This window comes from Sceloporus occidentalis, unplaced genomic scaffold (genome assembly GCF_023333645.1).
Source record: "Sceloporus occidentalis isolate IW3139 unplaced genomic scaffold, rSceOcc1.0.p SCAF_93, whole genome shotgun sequence".
Lineage (NCBI taxonomy): Eukaryota > Metazoa > Chordata > Lepidosauria > Squamata > Phrynosomatidae > Sceloporus > Sceloporus occidentalis.
Window position 1 is genome coordinate 3,696,406 of NW_028317073.1, and position 23,609 is coordinate 3,720,014.

General features: G+C 47.9%; 1 protein-coding gene across 1 annotated transcript in view; it reads right to left on the bottom strand.

Moving 5' to 3' along the window:
* Nucleotides 1-14,199, bottom strand: part of LOC149284450 (flavin-containing monooxygenase 5-like) — a 31,167-nt gene extending 16,968 nt beyond the window's left edge. Inside the window, exons 1-3 of the mRNA XM_089496746.1 lie at nucleotides 14,140-14,199; nucleotides 9,983-10,129; nucleotides 9,697-9,885 (exon numbers count right to left, since the gene is read on the bottom strand). Coding sequence (XP_089352872.1) covers nucleotides 9,697-9,885; nucleotides 9,983-10,129; nucleotides 14,140-14,199 — 396 coding nt within the window. The remainder of the gene's footprint in view (nucleotides 1-9,696; nucleotides 9,886-9,982; nucleotides 10,130-14,139) is intronic.
* Between the last annotated feature and the right edge of the window lie 9,410 nt (nucleotides 14,200-23,609).

Genomic DNA, 23,609 nt, shown 5'->3' on the forward strand with positions numbered 1-23,609 from the left:
GGCACAGAGAGACAGACACACTCACTGGCACAGAGAGAGACAGACACACTCACTGGCACAGAGAGAGACAGACACACTCACTGGCACTGAGAGAGAGAGACACACACTCACTGGCACACAGACAGAGAGAGAGAGACAGAGACACTCACTGGCACAGAGAGAGACAGAGACACTCACTGGCACAGAGAGAGACAGAGACACTCACTGGCACAGAGAGAGACAGAGACACTCACTGGCACAGAGAGAGACAGAGACACTCACTGGCACAGAGAGAGACAGACACACTCACTGGCACAGAGAGAGACAGACACACTCATTCGCACAGAGAGAGACAGAGAAACTCACTGGCACAGAGAGAGACAGACACTCACTGGCACAGAGAGAGAGAGACACACTCACTGGCACTGAGAGAGAGAGAGACACTCTCACTGGCACAGAGAGAGAGAGAGAGACAGAGACACTCACTGGCACAGAGAGAGACACTCACTGGCACAGAGAGAGACAGAGACACTCACTGGCACAGAGGGAGACAGACACACTCACTGGCACAGAGAGAGACAGACACACTCACTGGCACTGAGAGAGAGAGACACACTCACTGGCACACAGACAGAGAGAGAGAGACAGAGACACTCACTGGCACAGAGAGAGACAGACACTCACTGGCACAGAGAGAGACAGACACTCACTGGCACAGAGAGAGACAGACACTCACTGGCACAGAGAGAGACAGACACTCACTGGCACAGAGAGAGACAGACACTCACTGGCACAGAGAGAGACAGACACACTCACTGGCACTGAGAGAGAGAGAGAGAGACAGAGACACTCACTGGCACAGAGAGAGACAGACACTGGCACAGAGAGAGACAGACACTCACTGGCACAGAGAGAGACAGACACTCACTGGCACAGAGAGAGACAGACACACTCACTGGCACAGAGAGAGACAGACACTCACTGGCACAGAGAGAGACAGACACACTCACTGGCACAGAGAGAGAGAGATACACACTCACTGGCACAGAGAGAGAGAGAGAGAGAGACACTCACTGGCACAGAGAGAGAGAGAGACACTCACTGGCACAGAGAGAGAGAGAGACACTCACTGGCATGGAGAGAGACAGAGACACTCGCTGGCACAGAAAGAGAGAGAGAGAGAGAGAGACACTCACTGGCACAGAAAGAGACAGACACTCACTGGCACAGAGAGAGAGAGACAGAGATACTCACTGGCACAGAGAGAGAGAGAGACACACACTCACTGGCACTGAGAGAGAGAGACACACACTCACTGGCACAGAGTGAGAGAAACAGAGATACTCACTGGCACAGAGAGAGACAGAAAAAGACACTGGCACAGAGAGAGACAGACACTCACTGGCACAGAGAGAGACAGACACTCACTGGCACAGAGAGAGACAGACACTCACTGGCACAGAGAGAGACAGACACTCACTGGCACAGAGAGAGACAGACACTCACTGGCACAGAGAGAGACAGACACTCACTGGCACAGAGAGAGACAGACACACTCACTGGCACTGAGAGAGAGAGAGAGAGAGACAGAGACACTCACTGGCACAGAGAGAGACAGACACTGGCACAGAGAGAGACAGACACTCACTGGCACAGAGAGAGACAGACACTCACTGGCACAGAGAGAGACAGACACTCACTGGCACAGAGAGAGACAGACACACTCACTGGCACAGAGAGAGACAGACACTCACTGGCACAGAGAGAGACAGACACACTCACTGGCACAGAGAGAGAGAGATACACACTCACTGGCACAGAGAGAGAGAGAGAGAGAGACACTCACTGGCACAGAGAGAGAGAGAGACACTCACTGGCATGGAGAGAGACAGAGACACTCGCTGGCACAGAAAGAGAGAGAGAGAGAGAGAGACACTCACTGGCACAGAAAGAGACAGACACTCACTGGCACAGAGAGAGAGAGACACACTCACTGGCACAGAGAGAGAGAGACACACTCACTGGCACAGAGAGAGAGAGACAGAGATACTCACTGGCACAGAGAGAGAGAGACACACACTCACTGGCACTGAGAGAGAGAGACACACACTCACTGGCACAGAGTGAGAGAAACAGAGATACTCACTGGCACAGAGAGAGACAGAAAAAGACACTGGCACAGAGAGAGACAGAAAAAGACACTGGCACAGAGAGAGACAGACACTCACTGGCACAGAGAGAGACAGACACTCACTGGCACAGAGAGAGACAGACACTCACTGGCACAGAGAGAGACAGACACTGGCACAGAGAGAGACAGACACTCACTGGCACAGAGAGAGACAGACACTCACTGGCACAGAGAGAGACAGACACTCACTGGCACAGAGAGAGACAGACACAATCACTGGCACAGAGAGAGAGAGAGAGACAGACACAATCACTGGCACAGAGAGAGAGAGAGACACTCACTGGCACAGAGAGAGAGAGAGAGAGAGAGAGATACTCACTGGCACAGAGAGAGAGAGAGACACTCACTGGCACAGAGAGAGAGAGAGAGACATTCACTGGCACAGAGAGAGAGAGAGAGAGAGAGAGAGAGAGAGAGAGAGAGAGAGAGAGAGAGAGAGACACTCACTGGCACAGAGAGAGAGAGAGACACTCACTGGCACAGAGAGAGAGAGAGACACTCACTGGCACAGAGAGAGAGAGAGAGAGAGAGAGAGAGAGACACTCACTCACTGGCACAGAGAGAGAGAGAGAGAGACACTCACTCACTGGCACAGAGAGAGAGAGAGAGAGACACTCACTGGCACAGAGAGAGAGAGAGAGAGAGAGAGACACTCACTGGCACAGAGAGAGACAGACACTCACTGGCACAGAGAGAGAGAGAGACACACACTCACTGGCACAGAGAGAGACAGACACTGGCACAGAGAGAGACAGACACTGGCACAGAGAGAGACAGACACTCACTGGCACAGAGAGAGAGAGAGACACACACTCACTGGCACGGAGAGAGACAGACACTGGCACAGAGAGAGACAGACACTGGCACAGAGAGAGACAGACACTGGCACAGAGAGAGACAGACACTCACTGGCACAGAGAGAGACACTCACTGGCACAGAGAGAGACAGACACTCACTGGCACAGAGAGAGACAGACTCACTGGCACAGAGAGAGAGAGAGACACACACTCACTGGCACAGAGAGAGACAGAGACACTCACTGGCACGGAGAGAGACAGACACTGGCACAGAGAGAGACAGACACTGGCACAGAGAGAGACAGACACTGGCACAGAGAGAGACAGACACTGGCACAGAGAGAGACAGACACTGGCACAGAGAGAGACAGACACTCACTGGCACGGAGAGAGACAGAGACACTCACTGGCACAGAGAGAGACAGACACTGGCACAGAGAGAGACAGACACTGGCACAGAGAGAGACAGACACTGGCACAGAGAGAGACAGACACTCACTGGCACAGAGAGAGACACTCACTGGCACAGAGAGAGACACTCACTGGCACAGAGAGAGACAGACACTCACTGGCACAGAGAGAGACAGACACTCACTGGCACAGAGAGAGACAGACACTCACTGGCACAGAGAGAGACAGACTCACTGGCACAGAGAGAGACAGACACTCACTGGCACAGAGAGAGACAGACACTCACTGGCACAGAGAGAGACAGACACTCACTGGCACAGAGAGAGACAGACACTCACTGGCACAGAGAGAGACAGACACTCACTGGCACAGAGAGAGACAGACACTCACTGGCACAGAGAGAGAGAGAGACAGAGACACTCACTGGCACAGAGAGAGACAGACACTGGCACAGAGAGAGACAGACACTGGCACAGAGAGAGACAGACACTGGCACAGAGAGAGACAGACACTGGCACAGAGAGAGACAGACACTCACTGGCACAGAGAGAGACAGACACTCACTGGCACAGAGAGAGACAGACACTCACTGGCACAGAGAGAGACAGACACTCACTGGCACAGAGAGAGACAGACACTCACTGGCACAGAGAGAGACAGACACTCACTGGCACAGAGAGAGACAGACACTCACTGGCACAGAGAGAGACAGACACTCACTGGCACAGAGAGAGACAGACACTCACTGGCACAGAGAGAGACAGACACTCACTGGCACAGAGAGAGACAGACACGCACTGGCACAGAGAGAGACAGACACTCACTGGCACAGAGAGAGACAGACACTGGCACAGAGAGAGACACAGACACTGGCACAGAGAGAGACACAGACACTGGCACAGAGAGAGACAGACACTGGCACAGAGAGAGACAGACACTGGCACAGAGAGAGACAGACACTGGCACAGAGAGAGACAGACACTGGCACAGAGAGAGACAGACACTGGCACAGAGAGAGACAGACACTCACTGGCACAGAGAGAGACAGACACTGGCACAGAGAGAGACAGACACTGGCACAGAGAGAGACAGACACTCACTGGCACAGAGAGAGACACTCACTGGCACAGAGAGAGACACTCACTGGCACAGAGAGAGACAGACACTCACTGGCACAGAGAGAGACAGACACTCACTGGCACAGAGAGAGACAGACACTCACTGGCACAGAGAGAGACAGACTCACTGGCACAGAGAGAGACAGACACTCACTGGCACAGAGAGAGACAGACACTCACTGGCACAGAGAGAGACAGACACTCACTGGCACAGAGAGAGACAGACACTCACTGGCACAGAGAGAGACAGACACTCACTGGCACAGAGAGAGACAGACACTCACTGGCACAGAGAGAGAGAGAGACAGAGACACTCACTGGCACAGAGAGAGACAGACACTGGCACAGAGAGAGACAGACACTGGCACAGAGAGAGACAGACACTCACTGGCACAGAGAGAGACAGACACTCACTGGCACAGAGAGAGACAGACACTCACTGGCACAGAGAGAGACAGACACTCACTGGCACAGAGAGAGACAGACACTCACTGGCACAGAGAGAGACAGACACTCACTGGCACAGAGAGAGACAGACACTCACTGGCACAGAGAGAGACAGACACTCACTGGCACAGAGAGAGACAGACACTCACTGGCACAGAGAGAGACAGACACGCACTGGCACAGAGAGAGACAGACACTCACTGGCACAGAGAGAGACAGACACTGGCACAGAGAGAGACACAGACACTGGCACAGAGAGAGACACAGACACTGGCACAGAGAGAGACAGACACTGGCACAGAGAGAGACAGACACTCACTGGCACAGAGAGAGACAGACACTCACTGGCACAGAGAGAGACAGACACTCACTGGCACAGAGAGAGACAGACACTCACTGACACAGATTGACAGACACTCACTGGCACAGAGAGAGACAGACACTCACTGGCACAGAGAGAGAGAGAGAGAAAGAGAGACTTACTGTGAATTATTTCACAGATTCACGTTTCCTTCTGCCTCCATAACATTCTGTATTTTCAGGAGTTCTGTTAAAACTTCATCCTCACATCCCACCTTATTGAAAAAGAAACAGCAGCCCAGCGCAGCCCATTTGAACGTCCCGCGCTGCTGCTTCTTCATCTTCCTGTAGTTCTTTGTACCATGTGACCAAACAGTCACATGGTCTGCTGACATCACCAGAGTCCTTCTACTGGGTAGGAACTAGCCGCTACCGTTTGAAAACAGGCCATTAAATATTCTGACAACAAAACATTTTCTATGAATAGTAGGTGTTGGCTGAATTGGTTAATTAAATACATTCCTGTCAAAAGCAATCAGTTTTCATGGCAACTCCTGCTGAGAGAAAATGTAAGTACGTATTCACCTGGCTATAGAAATCACCTCTCTACTGCCCTTATAACATCTGCCTGAACCAGTAAGCATTTTAACAAAATAGCAGAGATAAGTAAATTGAGATGAATGATCATGTACATACTGAGAAAGGTACATACTACTTTTGTGGTTATACATATCAGGGCTTAATTCAATCATCTGTTCCTTAGCAGGTATATAAAGCTATATACCGTATTGGCTCGAATATAGGCCGCACTTTCCCCCCCCCTTTAAGTCTTTAAAGTGGGGGTGTGGCCTATATTCGGGGACTGGCACCCTACTCCCCGATACGCTTAGACAGCCTCCCCTGCCAGCACTTTCCACGGGGGTGGGGGGGTGCCGGCACGGGAGGTTGTCTAAGCGCATCGTGCGGATGGTCACCGGCTGCGGAGGTTGTTTACCCGCATCGCCGCAGCCGGTGACTGTCCGCACGATGCGTTTTACCTCTGCCCCCAAGACCTACCAGAGGAGACTCCCGGGTGTCTTGCGGGGCCGGCGGGGGACATCTACGCAATACGCGTATACAACTTCCGGTGCCGGCACATCAGCTGAGTGCCGGCACCGGAAGTTGTGTACGCGTATTGCGTAGATGTCCTCCGCCTGCCCCGCAAGACACCCGGGAGTCTCCTCTGGTAAGTCGGGGGGGGCAGAGTGGCAGCATATCTCGGGGTGGGAGGAGGAGGACAGTGGCAGCATATCTCGAGGGGGGAGGAGGACAGTGGCAGCATATCTCGGGGGGGGGGACAGTGCCAGCATATCTTGGGGGGGAGGACAGTGGCAGCATATCTCGGGGGGGGGGAGAGTGGCAGCATATCTCGGGGGGGGGGGGGGAGACAGAGTGGCAGCATGTTTTTTTGGTGCTTTTTTAAAGAAAAAAACTTTTTCTTTAAAAAATCACCAAACTTTTAGGGTGCGGCCTATATACGGGGGCGGCCTATATCCGAGCCAATACGTTATATATTTCAGATGAACATCAATAGTTGACATATTACACCATGTCACGATTTATTCACCAAAAATAAAGCCAAAACATAGAACCACCTCTCACATCGTTATGGGGGAATTTTGGCCCACTCTTCATTTTGTTGCTTTAGTTCAGGGGCGTCCAACATGCGGCCCGCGTGAGATCGGCAGCCAGGATCACAAGCCCTGCCGCTTGTGATCGGCAGCCAGGATCACAAGCCCTGCCGCTTGTGGGAGGGTCTTTTCTCTGCACCAGTCCTGCCTCCTCTGTGGGGAGAACGAGGGAGGCCACGCCCCCTGCGGAAGTCTGTGATCGGCATCGAGCGCTGTAGTAGGTAAGGGGGTGGGGGAGGTTGTTTGAATGAGTATGCCTGTGAGGGAATGAATGTGTGAATGAATGAGTATATGAATGAATGAGTGTCTAAGTGCTGGAACTAGGCATGATGGGACTGTGATTGCTGTTAGCAATCACACTCCTAGCATGCTAAGTCAGCCAGTACATGCTGAAACCTGGCTAGCTGCCCCCCTTGTGTATTGATGCTGCCAGCAGTATGGGGTCTGCACTTACAGCCACCCTGTACCAGCATGTACTGGCTGACTTGGCATGATAGGAGTGTGATTGCTAACAGCAATCTGCTAATAGCAATCACAGTCCCATCATCAGGTTCCAGCATTTACTGGTTGCCTGGGTATAAAAAGAGTGTGTTTGCTGTTAGCAATCACACTCCTATCATGCCAAGTCAGCCAGTACATGCTGAAACCTGGCTAGCTGCCCCCCTTGTGTATTGATGCTGCCAGCAGTATGGGGTCTGCACTTACAGCCACCCTGTACCAGCATGTACTGGCTGACTTGGCATGATAGGAGTGTGATTGCTAACAGCAATCTGCTAACAGCAATCACACTCCCATCATGCCTAGGTTCCAGCATTTACTGGTTGCCTGGGTATGAAAAGAGTGTGTTTGCTGTTAGCAATCACACTCCTATCATGCCAAGTCATATTGTTGATTTTTTTTTTGTCCAATTGTGGTGTGTTACTTTTAATAAAAGTGTGGTTACACACTAAAATTGGACAAAAATTACTGGTACAATGCCCAGCCAACCAGTACATGCTGGAATCTGGGTATGCCAGAGATTGCTGTTAACAATCATAATATATAATTTTTTTTGTACAATTTTGGTGTGCAACTTACTTTTATTAAAAGTATGTGGGGGGGGGGTCATTTTCAGTTTTGGCTAAGTGAACCCTGAATTTTTGGTTTTGGTCCAAAATTTTCATTTCGGTGTATCCCTAAAATAAATAGAACTATTTCATTTTAACTTATCCAGAATCCTGATTTTATAGTCACAAAACTTTCTAGGCCCAGAAATCAGTGAGAGGAAAAGTAAAGGTTTTGTGTAATTTACTTTATTTTAATCTGCATATCTTATTAAAGGCCATATTTTCACGCAGTGAAAAATGAGTGCGGCCCGCGCACGTATACAATTCTGATGAAGTTGCTCACTGCAGAAAAAACTTGCACACCCCTGCTTTAGTTCATTGGGGTTTGCAGACAGTTGTCTCTTAAGCAATACATTGGAATCCCTGGATGTGTTCCTTGAGTTTCTAAGTACTTGTTCGGATAGTATCAAGTTCACGATGTCTTATGATTTTACATCCATTACATACCTGGATATTTGATCTACATAATGAATAGTAAATTGGAGACTCATATATTTAGAAAATCTCTTGATAGGAACACCTTACTACACTATTCAAGTTTTCATCCACCTGCCAAATTGCTTGCAAAAAGTCAATTCCTTAGGGTCAAGAGAATTGTCGCTCAGGAAACACAGGTCAATGATCAGTTACAGGAGATGTCACAAAGATTTTATGAATGAGGTTATCCAGAGGAAGTTGTAAAATCACAATTATTATTAGTGAATGACCTGGAAAGAGAATCCTTCTCAAAGGACTGTTACACAAACCAGACTCACATTTGTTACCAGGCCCAGACTGGGACAAAAAATAGGCCTGGGCATTTAAGCCTGAGCAGCCCATTTTTATTTATTTATTTATTGTTAAAGCCCACCCTTCATGTACCATCTTTGCATTTACTCACTCATTCACACAAATCATTAACACATTCATTAATGCAGTCTCACAAATCATTCAAGCAATTCATCCACACATGAATTCATTAATTGTCATACGCATTCACACAATTCATCCACACATTTATTCATTCATTCTCATACGCATTCACACTACCCCCTCTCCCCATCTTATCTGCCCCTTCTCACTATGTACCCCCTTTTCACTATGTACCCCGTTCCTCACTCCTCAATATGTATCCCCTCTCACTATCTATCCCCTCTCCCCATTTCTCACTATCTAACCTCCATCTGCCCCTTCTCACTGCACCCCCCTCCCTCACCCTACTTACCTTGTTGCCAGAGCAAGCAGCAACTGCGACCGGGCCTGCAGCAGGGCCGGATTGACTTAGGGGCTGATGAAGCTGCAGCTCCAGGCCCCCTACCTTAAAATAGGCCCGGTCAGGACCGGACTGACTAGGCCTATGTTGCCTCTACGGCCGCATTAACGCAGGGCCCCTTAAGCCTGCCGCAACTGCGACCACTCTAAGGGGTCGGGAAGCCCCCACCAGGGCCGGCCTTAGGGGTCTGCGGCCGCACAGGGCTTAAATTAAAACATCGGGGGGGGTTTTTAACTTTATTTAACATCCTCCATGTTAAATAAAGTCCTTAACTGACACATTTCTTTAAGTGAATCGACTGATAAGTAGTACAAACAGAAATACCATCGCCATTGGGTTTGAATGTAAACCAAATAATAACCACAATTATGGAATTTTTGTTAACATGTATTTGTTATCAAATTTTCAATAAAAAGTACTGTACCTTAAAGCGGATATATTTTAGAAGGTTGAAGTTCTCTGCATACATTCTGAAATAATCCATTATTTTGGAATTATGCATATAGTTTGGGAAATCATCTGGAATGGGATAGTCACTGAAACACATCATTTCCTTGGAAGTGTTTATGATCACAGATTTGTAGATACTAGCCCTACCATCTTCTGGGTTCTCCTGTTAGCATGAAAACATACGGATAAAAAAACAGAACAATCTATTCAAATAATTAACTATTGTGAAAATTAGTAACGATGTGAAATGTTTTAATTACCTTGAATCTCCACAAACCACCAATATCTTCACTCCTCTCAAAGCATATGGGCTCCAAACCTTCATCCAGGCAACATTTAATGGCTGTCAGACCACTAGAGCCTGCTCCAATTACACAAATACTTTTCACCATGGCTCCAACAAGGAACTGAGCAAAAACACAAACACACAAAATTAAACATTTATGGGTATGACATAACAAGCATTAACCTACAATAAAATCTGTGTTTTTTTCCAGCTGTTCCTTACATGCTCTGCTTCTCCTTCCACAAATTGTTATGCCTCTTCTTAAGTATGTTGTCCTCATGCAGTAGTTGTGCAAACATGCAGTGCCAGCAGTGAACAAACTGATCAAATATTGGCCTTAAATAATCCAGCTGGAGGCATCGGCCAAAAATGAAAATTCCTACGTTTGTGTGCGTGTTTGTAGTTTAAAGGATATATATATATATAGCGCCATTATATGCTGCAGCTCTGTACAATGTCTGATGTTACTGATTTATATAGCTCCATCGTATACTATAGCGCTGTACAATTTCTGATATTACTGATTGAAATAGCGCTGCTATATGCTGTGGCGCTGTACAATGTGTGATATTACTGAGTGATATATATAACGCCATCATATGCTGCGGCGCTGTGCAATGTGTTGTTTTTCTTTTAAATAGCACCATCATATGCTGCAGCGCTGCACAATGTGTGATATTACTGATTTATATAGTGCCATCATATGCTGCAGCGCTGTACTTCCCCGGTGAAGTGTGTTCCTCTATCACTCAGTGGTTTCAGGTAAGCCGAATCTACGCACCAATTCCTTCAGAAGTTTACTTGCCGTCGCCTTTGTCACTGGATATGCTTCAGGCAAACCTGAAAAGACATCTAGAAGAGCAATCCGTGTATTTTGTACCAGAGTAATCAGTCATTGTGGAACAGTGGAACCACCACTGGGTTCAGGGATCTTGGTTGGCACAATTTTCCTTTTTCCACAGTCCATCGTCTTCATGCGAATCCATGACTCGCGTTCTTCCGTACCTACCTGTTTTTGTAGGCTTTTGAGTATTTCTGTAAAGATAATGTACCATGGATCCCGAGAAGCAGAGTAGGTCTAATGCGGGGTGAATCAGGCAGGACTGGCAAAAGCCACCAATGTCAGACAGGCCGGGTCAGCAACAGGACAATAGGGAGTACGCCAAAATCAGGAGACGAGGAGCAGGTCAAAAACAAGCCGGGTCTGTAACAGGAGAGCACGGTATGATCCAAAATCAGGACACAAAGAGTGAGGTCAGGCAGTCCGGGTTACACTTTGCTGGTGTAAAACGTCTATTGTATTGCTGCTCGAGTTTGATCTTGTTAACCCGTTGTAAGGTGTTCCTGAAGGTTCCCTGTTAAAATAGGCAGAAGGGGTCCAGAATGAGGCACAGGAGGTCAGGCGAGGTCATCCTAGGTCACAAAAGGTCACTGCTCGACGGGAGGCAGCTGTGGTGACGTAACAAACATGGTTGTCAATGTTTTTGCCAGTTGAACTCTTCCTGTATCACACGTGTCTTTTGAGATGTTAACGAGGGCAAACCTACAGATTTAATATGCCTGTTGAATGCAAAATCTTAGTTCCGTCTCTCTCTGCTCCCATCCTGCGTGGACGGGGTAATCGGTGGTGTCCTGGGTTATGTTGGACCTTTAGGTTGCAGGTTAGTCTTAGAAAGTGTGGCATTGTATGTTGGGCTGTCACTCATTTATTGTAGGTTACTGTGTTTTTGTCTCTTATTAAATATCTGTTAAAGTAGATGAACCGTTGTGTTATATTTTTAGATTTGGTTTAACGCCACAGCAGCGTGGTCTGCCGAGCGGTTGAGGAGGCTGCTTAATGCCGGCGGATAGCAGTCGCCGGAGCAGAGCGGGACGTGGTGGGACGCGAGGTCAGGTAAGTCCTAACATTATCCATGGTGACTGGGGTCTCACCCTGTGTTTGTGAAGTCTAAACCGCTATTCTGTCCTTTCCTCGAGTCTTTCCCGCAGCCGCTTTATCTGCAAACCGGGTCATCTGACCTCTCGTGGGCTTTGACTTCGATAATTCCCCATTCCTTGGGGAGTAGCAACCTGTCCACGAGATATTAGACAGCTTCAGCGCTCTTAATTGGTTTCCCCGGCTGATGTCATAAATGCCCTTGCACGCCAGATAAGACCAAACTCACGTGCAATGCCGAACGCATATCTAGAATCCATGTAAATGTTAGCAGTCTTACCCTCGGCCAGTGGCGACTCTAGAAACAATATATAGGGGGGACACACAAGATACCACAGTCAAACTGGGGGGGCATTAATAATTTCCACCATTAAATCATACCACTGAAAAAACACACACACACACATATATATATATATATATATATATATATTGCCAAAAGTAATGTGCTATGGAATGATACTTTTGTTATTGGACAATACAATACTTGATCATTCAACATGGGAAGCCTGAAGCCACAATTTAGTAAGACTAATCCTTGAAATCCTTTAAACAACACAATACCTTAACTTTTGCACTAAATGATTTCAGGGCCTAATATTAGATCCTGCTGCTGATATATATATATTAGCCCCTGCTGGCAACTGCCCCAGTTGCCAATATATATATTAATATTAGTCCCTGCTGCCGATATATATATAAATATATATGTAAATATTAGACCCTGCTGCCGATAGCAGGTATAGATCAACACATTAACACACAAACCCAGCTTTGCATGTATAGATCAATTGAAATTCACTTGTGATCTCAGCACTGAAGGTGTATATCAAATAAACAGAATCAGACATACAAATCCTGTATTTGCAGGTATACAATAATAATAAATGAAATGTAGCATTACAGGTATAGATCAAATAAATACATGGAAACAGCATTGCAGGTATTAATCAACTGAACAAGACATACAAACCCTGTATTTTCAGGTATACATAAATAATGTATGGAAACATAGCATAGCAGATATGGATCTACAGAAGAACACAAAAACCCAGCTTTGCAGGTAAAGATCAATTGGAATTCACATATAAACACGACATTAAAGGTATATTTAAAACCCCCTAAATTACAGGCATAGATCACAGGTTGCACACCCCAAAGCCAGCCCTGGCGTCCACACTGCCCATATAGAACCTGGCCAGCACCCAGATAACACACATAAGATTTGCCATCTTTGTCCCATATACACCCTGCCTGTGCCATCTTGGTCCCCAAGGCTCAAACATCCTGCTAGTGCCATCTTTGCCCTTCCACAATTATACATCTATGATACACACAATCACATTAACTCATGCTCTCCCTCATTCAGACAAATCATCCACATATTAACTGATGCTCTCCCTCATTCAGACAATTCATCCACATATTAACTCATGCTCTCCCTCATTCAGACAATTCATCCACATATTAACTCATGCTCTCTCTCATTCAGACAATTCATCCACATATTAACTCATGCTCTCCCTCATTCAGACAATTCATCCATTTTAAGAAACTACACCCCTTGGAGCTTCAAATGAGGGGCTACATGTATTTCTAGGACAAAAGTTGAGTGCACAAATAATGATGGAATATGTCGCTTTGGCTTGAAAATATGTTTTTTCTAACCGTAGCGACATGTTCATTTGTGTCTTGCGCACTCCAGGTTTGTACTAGAAACACATGCAGCTCCTCATTTGATGCGCCAAGGGATGTCGTTTTTGCAAATGTGTACTTTTTGTGCCATAATTTAACTTCCTACCTGAGCAGTAGTGCCACGTCAAGGCTTCAACCCTAATTACTGACCATTCACACGCCTTTCATATCTCCACTCGCAGAAACACACACCATTCTTTCCATACATTCACTCGCAGAAGCACACACCATTCTTTCCCCTTACAATCCCAAAGAAATGATGGTAAAGGGAGAAAATTTTTTACTGCAAAAATAAGTTTTGCAGTAAAAATGCAAGGCGCTGCAGGGATGATATGGTTACTCACGTACCGCACAGGCTAAATGGCTGATTTTAATAATATTTGCAGTTCATCAGGATTTCAAAAATTGCCTCCCTCTACCGTTGGCTAAATTTAACCCCATGATCAAAGGGATCATAGGATTAAAAATTAGTATCGGCCATTTTAAAAAGGGAATGTGACTGGGGGCGTGGCCTGGCGCTTGGTGAAGATGGACGCACTGTGAGTTAGCTCGTGCTCCATCCCCGGCACCTTTAGCTTTCATAGCCATACTGTCTACACTTACCTGGCGTTTTCCAGCCGGCCGGCGGGATGTCCACACGTCGAGGCGCCAAGCCGGGTCTTACCTCTGAGGTGCCCGATTATTTCAAGAAGAAAGACGCTCCACGTGGTGAGGGCCTAGATGGAGCGGACGACGCGGGGCCCTGTACGCGGGGGGATATTGCCGATCTCAAGGCTTGTATCCTCTCAGTGAAGCAGGAACTCCAATCCGACCTCAAGTCAGGTCTCTCCGCGATCTCGGCGGATCTTTCAGCCTTGGCATCCAGAACCGTTCACCTGGAACAGGCAGTGGAAGATCTTAAGGTGGCTGATCGGGCTAGAGATGGCGACATGGCGCGGCTGGAGGCCACGTGCGCGGCTCTTCAGGATGCGGTGGAGGATCTCGATAACCGCTCCCGGCGCTCCAACTTGAGGGTCCGAGAGGTACCGGAGTCCGTGGTGGACTTACGATCTTTTTTTCACCGATATCTTCGGCAATTGCTACCGGACTTACCTGAGGCCGAACTCCATCTCGAGAGGGTCCACAGAGCCCTGCGACCGAGGCCGGGCAACGGTGCTCCCCCGCGGGATGTTATTATGAAGTGCCATTTCTTCACCACAAAGGAAGCTATCCTGCGGGTCACGCGGAATGCATCTCCCGCTATGGACGGCATTACTCCTGTCTGGTATGCCGATATCGCACCGACCACTCTCCGCAAACGACGGGCCATGAAGCCGGTGACGGATCTTCTACGCGAGAAGGGGATCTCCTATCGCTGGGGATTTCCCTTCAGGCTGCTTGTTCAGGACGGGGGCTCCCTCCTGACGCTCCACGGCTTGGATGGAGCCGTGTCATTCCTGCGGCGCCTGGGACTGCGGGCTCCACGGTCCCTGGACCTACCGTCTCGTGACACTCTTCCTCAACCGGGCCGTCGCGACAGATCTCCACTTTGCCGAGCCTCCCCTGGATCATCGCCCCGGGCGGGGGTCGACCCTGCGCCGTCTCCGGACTCAACCTGAGCGGGCTGCCTTTGGTGACTCTTGCTATCAGCAGTTTGTCTCCCGTGCTCATGGCCGCTCCCGTTATGCCGGTCTCTGTGCTCTGCTCACGGGACAGATAAGTGCCTTCTTTTCGTCCGGTTTTATTTTGGACTATTATTTTGCGCGTTTTTTCGGTCGACTTTGTTTTTGTTATTGCTTTATGTTCCTATTGCCTTCTCCGTGGCCTCGGCGCCTACTCATCCGGGTAGCGCGGCCTTATTCACATGTATTCTCCCTTTTATACGTGCGTTTCTGGATTTTTGTTTTACTTTAGTGAGAAGGTACAAGACGCATGGGGACACAGATTGATTTGTTCATTTCATTTTCTCTTTTATTATTATTTTATACATATATGATGCCCACGTTTGCGGCGTTTCTTGAGGGTTCTTCCTCTGTCCGGGGGCCGTACTGAACGCTCCTTTCGGGATCTCTGGGTCCCTTCATACGCCTGCGAGTGTTACCTACTCTGCCCTTCGGGTTGTACGCCTTCTAAAGCATCCGTATTCCTTCCCGCTCCTCCCCCCTCCCCTATCAACCCCCTCCCCTATCCCCCCACCTTGCCCCCCCCCTTCCCCTCCCCTTCCCCCCTTTCCCCCTTCCCCCCCTACCCCATTCCAGCCTCGTCTCCGGCTTCCCTCTATGGTGCGGGGGGTAATTTGTCCTTCTGTTGCACTGTGCTAACTTGTTCGCGCCTTATTATGCACACACTCGACACAGTCAGGGTTTTTTGTTTTTTTTGTTTTTTTTTTTGTTTTTGTTTTTTTCTTTTTTCCTTTTTTCTTTCTTTCTTGCGCTTCAGACGCGGCTTATGAACACACTCGCTGACATTTATACCTGTGAACTACACTCACTCGCTGACATTTATACCTGTTTTTTGTTCTCGTGCCAGTTTCCAAGGGGTATTTCTCCTGCACTGTATGTTTGCTGCCGGGGGTGGGCTTGGTCCGTCTCACCGCCCAGTAACCCCTGTGGTGTTCTATTGTGGACGTGGTGGTTCCGTCCATTATCTTTATATTTGTTTTTTGACTTCTCCTGGAGGTCTGTCCCTCCAGTGTTCTTGTCTTTTCTTTCCCTCTTCTTCTCTTCTCTTTTCCTTTCACTTCCTCCCTCTCCTCTTGTTCTCTCTTACCCTTCTGTTTTCTCCCCTCGTTTGTCTCCTACTCTGGCCCTATGGCGACTCCGGCCTCTTCCACCTTGAAGATTGTCTCCCATAATGTCAAGGGCCTGCTTTCTCCGCAGAAACGTAGGATGGCGCTTCGGCACTACCTTCGATCCAAAGCTGATATTGTCCTTCTGCAAGAGACTCATTTTCGTAAAGCAAGCATTCCCAAATTCTGGGATCCACGGTTTCCCATGCATTTCCACTCTGCCGCTCCGGACAAACACAATGGGGTGTCCATCCTGATACATAAACGTCTCCACTTCCAAGCCCTTCGCTCATCCTCGGACTCAGAGGGCCGCTTTCTCCGCCTGGACTGTTTGATTCATGACCAACCCGTCACGATCGTGAATATATACGCCCCGACCCCGCCGACGCCTCTGTTTTTCGATGAACTGGCCCGTTCGCTCCTGACGGCGCCTCCAGGGAGCATTATTGTTGGTGGGGACTGCAACTCAGTGATGGATCCGTATTTAGACCGCACCCTGTCAGTCGCTCGTACCTGTCCGAAGAATCTTTTTAAGCCTCTGCAACGTTTCACCAAGTCGATGGGACTGTTCGATGCGTGGCGCCTTCTACACCCTTCTGACAGAGACTACTCTTTTTACTCTCATCCACATGCAATGTACTCAAGACTCGATTATTTTTTTCTGAATCAACGCCTGCTCCCATCGCTTCTGAGCTCCTCCATTCATGAAATCTCCTGGTCCGACCATGCTATGATTGACATCACCCTTTCGGCTCTTCACCCACCTAACCTGCGGCCCCTTTGGCGTTTGAATGATGCCCTCCTCCTCGATCCTGAGACGCGGGGGACCATTTCACAATCTCTCTCGGATTACTTTCAAGTCAATTTGACCCCTGATGTCTCCCTGGGCACTGTTTGGGACGCTCACAAAGCAGTCCTTCGAGGACAATTTATAGCGCTTGCGTCCGCCCGGCGGAAACAGCGTCTCTCTCAGATTACGGCCCTCACGACCTCGCTGACTACCTTACAAGCAACCCATAAGCGTACCGGTGATCGCAGTCTCCTTCGCGATATTGTTGCCATCCAGGGCCAACTGAATCTGTTGTTAACTACTGACTCCATCCGAGCGACCCTCCGAACTAGACAGAAGTTCTTTGAAAAGGCGAACAAGCCGGATACCATGTTGGCGCGTAGACTTCGGGACCTTACCTGTTCCAGGACTATAAGAGCTATTAAAACTAGGGCAGGCTTCCTGTCCTCCGACCCAGCCGTAATAGCTGATCGGTTTGCGGAATATTACTCATATCTCTATGATGGTAAGAAGACATCTGGCTCCCCATCTCTCTCGTCCGCCACTCAAACCTTTTTGGCCTCCTGTGAACTTCCCTCCCTCTCCACTGGGAAGCTTGAATCCATTAATACGCCCATCGCCATGGATGAGGTCTCGGCTGCTCTTAAGCTATTTAAAAATCCGAAAGCTCCGGGCCCTGATGGTCTCACGGCCAAATATTATAAGTCCTTTGCACCGTCACTCCTTCCTCACATGACGTCCCTGTTTAACTCCTTCCTCCTGGGCACGGGGCGACCATCCCCGGACATGCAGAGGGCCAAGATTGTGATGATCCCTAAAGAAGGGAAGGATCCTTCCCTTTGCACTAGCTATAGGCCAATTTCCCTTATTAATGTCGATTTGAAACTTTTTGCCAAAATCCTTGCCCTTCGGCTGAATGCCCTTCTCCCTAGCTTGGTTCACCCGGATCAGGTGGGCTTTGTCCCTGGTCGGGAGGCCCCTGATAATATCCGCAGGACGCTAAACCTGCTCCACTCGTGCCGTGGGTCTGGCACCCCGTTAATGCTTCTGTCCCTTGATGCCGAAAAGGCCTTCGACAGGGTGGACTGGGGATACCTGTGGTCCACTATGCAGGCCTTCGGTTTCGCTGGCGCCTTTCTGCGGGGAGTGCAAGCCCTCTACTCCCACCCTTCTGCGGTAGTTGACATCGGTACTTTTCGGTCACGGCCCTTTCAGATCCTTGGAGGCACCCGTCAAGGTTGTCCTTTATCGCCCCTTTTATTTGCTTTGGCCATCGAACCCCTGGCCCAAGCTATTCGTCTGCATCCTGACATTAGGGGGATCCCGGTAGGGGGTAAGGTTTATAAGCTTAGCTTATTTGCTGATGATGTCCTTTTGTCCCTGACGTCCCCTCTCACTTCTCTGCCCAATCTGTACCAGCTCCTGACGAGATTTGGGGACCTGTCCGGTTACAAAATTAATTCTGATAAGTGTGAGGCTTTGAATGTTACTCTGGCTGCTCCTGTGGTGAAGCTTTTATCTCTTAATTTTGATTTTAAGTGGCAACCGATTTCTCTCCGTTCCCTTGGCATATATATAACTCCCTCGCTCTCGCAGATGTATGCTGCTAACTACCCCCCTCTCCTCTTGCGCCTGAAGCGTGATCTGGTGACATGGTCGTCCTATGCCCTGTCCTTCATGGGACGTATTTACGCTGTTAAGATGACGCTTTTGCCCAGACTTCTCTATTTATTCCGTTCCATTTCACTACCTATCCGGAGAGCTGACGTCAATAGCCTTCAAAGGGCGATCGATTTATTTATCTGGCAGGGCCGTAGGAGTCGCCTCGCTAAGGCCACTGTTTACAAATCAAAATCTGCGGGTGGGCTCTCGGCTCCTCTGATCCATGAGTACTATGTTGCTGCACAGCTGGCGATGCTCCTTTCCTTCTCCGTGGTCCACTCTCCTCCCCGTTGGGTCCAACTGGAGTCGGACCTCTGCTCTGGGATTGATCTGGGCTGGCTTATGTGGCATTCATCTCTCGACACGGCATTGCTTTCCGCTAGCCCCACTCTACTGCATTCTCTTCGCCTGTGGTACCGTGTGCGGCTTAGACTGCGCCTTACGAGCCCGAGCTCTCGATTGACGCCGCTTTTTCAGAACCCGGATTTTCCCGCTGGGTGTCACCTTCACCCCTTCCGATGGTGGGTCACTAAGGGAGTCGTCACGGTGGGGGATCTGCTTATGCACAATGTACCATGCTCCTATCAACACCTCCTTACTCGCCATGGACTCCCAGCTACAGAACTTTTTCGATTCCATCAACTCTCCCATTTTGTCCGTGCCTTTCTTAGACGCCATCCAACTTGTGACCCGACGTTTTTCGAACAGCTCGTCCGCCTCCCGCACAAACCTAGGGGAGTGATTTCTAGTTTGTATCGCCATATGCTGGACATTAAATTCCCGTTACCTCCCCTGTTCACGCAGCGCTGGGAGCTGGATTTGGGGCAATCCCTTGATCCTACGGAGTGGGGCGAGATCTATGTTAATGTTTGGAAGGTGACGGCGTGTACTCTGGTTCAGGAGAACTGTTATAAAGTCCTCTCACGTTGGCACCTTACCCCTTCCAGGCTTCATCGCATGTTCCCGGCACACTCGTCTCTTTGTTTTCGCGGTTGTGACGAGGAGGGGTCCTTTATGCACACCTGGTGGACCTGCCCTCTGGTCCTGTCTCTCTGGTCCCATTTCTTTGGTTGCTTGAGTGCAGCCCTTGGAGTTTGTTTGGTCCCGGATCCCTGGACGGCCCTTCTCTGCAGAAATTATCAGCTGGACACTCTCTCCTCATCGGCCCAACGTTTGATTTTTCGTGTCTGTACGGCGGTCCGCTTGTCCATCGCTAAGGTTTGGAAGTCAGGTGCCCCTACTATCCCGGCTATTGACGCTAAAATCTGGGACATTATTAAGTTGGAAAAGATTACCGCATATCTGCATGGCACCTCTCACCTTTTCTACCTCACGTGGGACCCGTGGCTGGAGAAATTCGCCCCATCTACCGCCGTGGCGCCCTGGCTGTGAGAGCTGTTGTGCCTCCTCCCCTCCCCCTTCCCTCCCTCTCCCCTCCCTCTCCCCTCCTTACCTTCTTCTACCTCTTTCTCTCTTGTCTTTCTCTTGCTTTCTTGCTTTCTTCCCTCGGATATTACTGAGATTCCGTTTTCCTGCTGAGCTTGGCTCTGGTTCCAGCTGCGTCTGGTATACTCCGGGCCTTTCAGTTTATGCCCGGTTTCGCATACGCTATGATACTGTGTTTGGCATCCCATTGTCATTTGTTTGTTATAGGATTGGCTATGCCCATGTTTACTCCATGATTCTGTGCTTTGACCTGTGTGTATATGCCATGTCGATGTTTTACTTTTGGCTCTGGCTTTCATGGAAAACCTGTTATGTGTTTCTTTTTCTGTTCTCTTATATTATAAAAATTCAATAAATTACTTCTTAAAAAAAAAAAAAAAAAAGGGAATGTGACTTTTTATAGCTATATGATCGCTGTGGTAACATTGGCTACCACAGTGATCATTTAGCTAGAATACTTAAAGTAGTGTTTAAATAATTTAATTTGGGGGTCTCTAGGCAATTTTGATCTTTTTTTTTTATCTGCCTTTAGAGACCCCCAAAATTTTTTTATTGTTCTTTTTATAAATTTTAGGGCTGCAACTAACGATTATTTTCATAATCGATTAGTTGGCCGATTATTTTTTCGATTAATCGATTGATCGGATAAAAAAAATGAATGTAAATTTTTCATTTATTTAAAATAATGTAATAAACAAATTATATTAAATACAAACAGCATAATAAAAAAAACTTTGATAAAATGCATTTCTTGCCTTTATTTGGCAACCAGCCCCCCTCAATTTATGCACGTTTGAGCCCAGGCTTGCCACGCTGCCTCCCACATATACCACTCCACACTGCCTCCCACATATGCCACTCCACGCTGCCTCCCACATATGCCACTCCACGCTGCCTCCCACATATGCCACTCCACGCTGCCTCCCACATATGCCACTCCACGCTGCCTCCCACATAAGCCACTCCACGCTGCCTCCCACATATGCCACTCCACGCTGCCTCCCACATATGCCACTCCACGCTGCCTCCCACATATGCCACTCCACGCTGCCTCCCACATATGCCACTCCACGCTGCCTCCCACATATGCCACTCCACGCTGCCTCCCACATATGCCACTCCACGCTGCCTCCCACATATGCCACTCCACCCTGCCTCCCACATATGTCACTCCACGCTGCCTCCCACATGTGCCACTCCACGCTGCCTCCCAAATATGTCACTCCACTCTACCCCCACATATGCCACTGTGCCTGATACACCTTATACCCCGATACACCACTCCATCCTCCCCAGACATGCCACACTGCCTCCCAGACATGCCACACTGCCCTCCCAACATATGCCACTCCACTCTACCCCCAGATAAGCCACTCCACTCTACCCCCAGGTATGCCACTGTGGCCCCAGATCTGCCTTATACACCCTGATACACCACTTTGTCCTCCCCAGACATGCCACACTGCCCTCCCCACATTTGCCTTATATACCCTATATGCCTTATACCCCCAGATATGTCACTCCGTCCTCCCCAGATATGCCTTATACCCCCCAGATATCTCATAGTCCCCTCATAGAGTCACAGACCATACTTTTATAAATAAGTACTGGGTTAATCTTCACTGCCCCCAGGATTTAGATTCCCCATAGTTTGCCCCCCTTTATCTCAAACTGCACCTTAAGTTAACTTTAATAAATTAATAAAATTAACCCTCAGTCCTCATCATTAAATTAACCCTAAACACCCCATTAACCATAACTGCCCCTAAATTAACCCTAAAGACCCCATCAACCACAGCATCCCCTAAATTAACCCTAAAGACCCCATGAACCACAACAGCCCCTAAATTAACCCTAAACATACCATTAACCAAAACTGCCTCAAATTAACCCCAAACACACATGCCTCAAATTAACCCCAAGCACAGCTGCTCCTAAATTAACCCTAAACACACCATTAGCTGCCCCTAAATTAACCCTAAACACCCTATTAACCATAACTGTCCCTAAATTAACCCTAAACACCCCATTAACCATAGCTGCCCCTAAACACCCCATTAACCATAGCTGCCCCTAAACACCCCATTAACCATAACTTCCCCTAAATTAACCCTAAACACCCCATTAACCATAACTGCCCCTAAATTAACTCCAACCTCCCCTAACTTTCAGCAGCCCAAATATTAATTTTATACTTACAGTTAGATGAGTGTCACAGCCATGTGGTTCTGGCCTTCTGGGAGAAGGAAGGGGGCGGGGCCAGTTGTCACAGTGATTACAGGGAGGGGCTGGTAAGTAGGAGCTGCTGCTGTGAGTCACTGAAACGGTTTATATAATGAGGGGTATTTTTCAGAGCGTTTGCTCTGAAAAAACCCTCATTTAATAATCGATAATAATCGATTCAACTAATCGATAATGAAATTCGTTGGCAACGATTTTCATTATCGATTATTATCGATTTTATCGATTAGTTGTTGCAGCCCTAATAAATTTTTAACAATAATCCACTAAACATATCAACATGACATCACATAATCAGAAAAAAAAAATATATATATAAAATACATACAAACATAAACAAAAAATTTAAATATCTGTATACATATATATTGGGAGTCGCCATACACAAGATGTACCACAGACGTCCAGGGGCTATATATTACTCTCCTTCAAAGAAAGAGTCCTCCTATACCTACGTTTGTTATTTCATTAGGAAACAAAAGGAACCATTTATTCAAAGCCTGACCAGCTATTATTTCATGTTTGCCTTGCAGGAGACCTTTTTCCATTTGTAATTGGAAACTTATTTGTGCTTTCAATTTTTCCCAATATGGTACCTCTTGACTTTTCCAATTACGAGCCAAAAGAATTTTAGCTGCCATTAAAATGTGGAAGGCTAGATACTTTTGTATATTATTTTCATTAATCCATGATAAATGGAAAAGAAAACTCTCAATTGAATGTTGAATTCCCGTAATCTCTAGCATCTCTAAAACTGATACAACCATAAGCCTAAACTTATCGAGTTTTTGACACCATATATGGGCATAAGATCCACTCTCATGATTACATCTCCAGCATAAGTTGGAAACCTGTGGAAACATCTTTTTCAACCTTTCTGGAACCAAATGCCATCTGTTCATTATTTTGTATTGTAATTCATTCAGGCTTAAGCAGTGTATATTTTTTTTTAGCTGAGAGAACGTTCTACACCACTCCTCCCACTTAATTTCATGGCCTATATCATTCTGCCATCGTATATATGCTCTTGGTTTATTAAGAGGGCCCTCTTCATCACATATCCT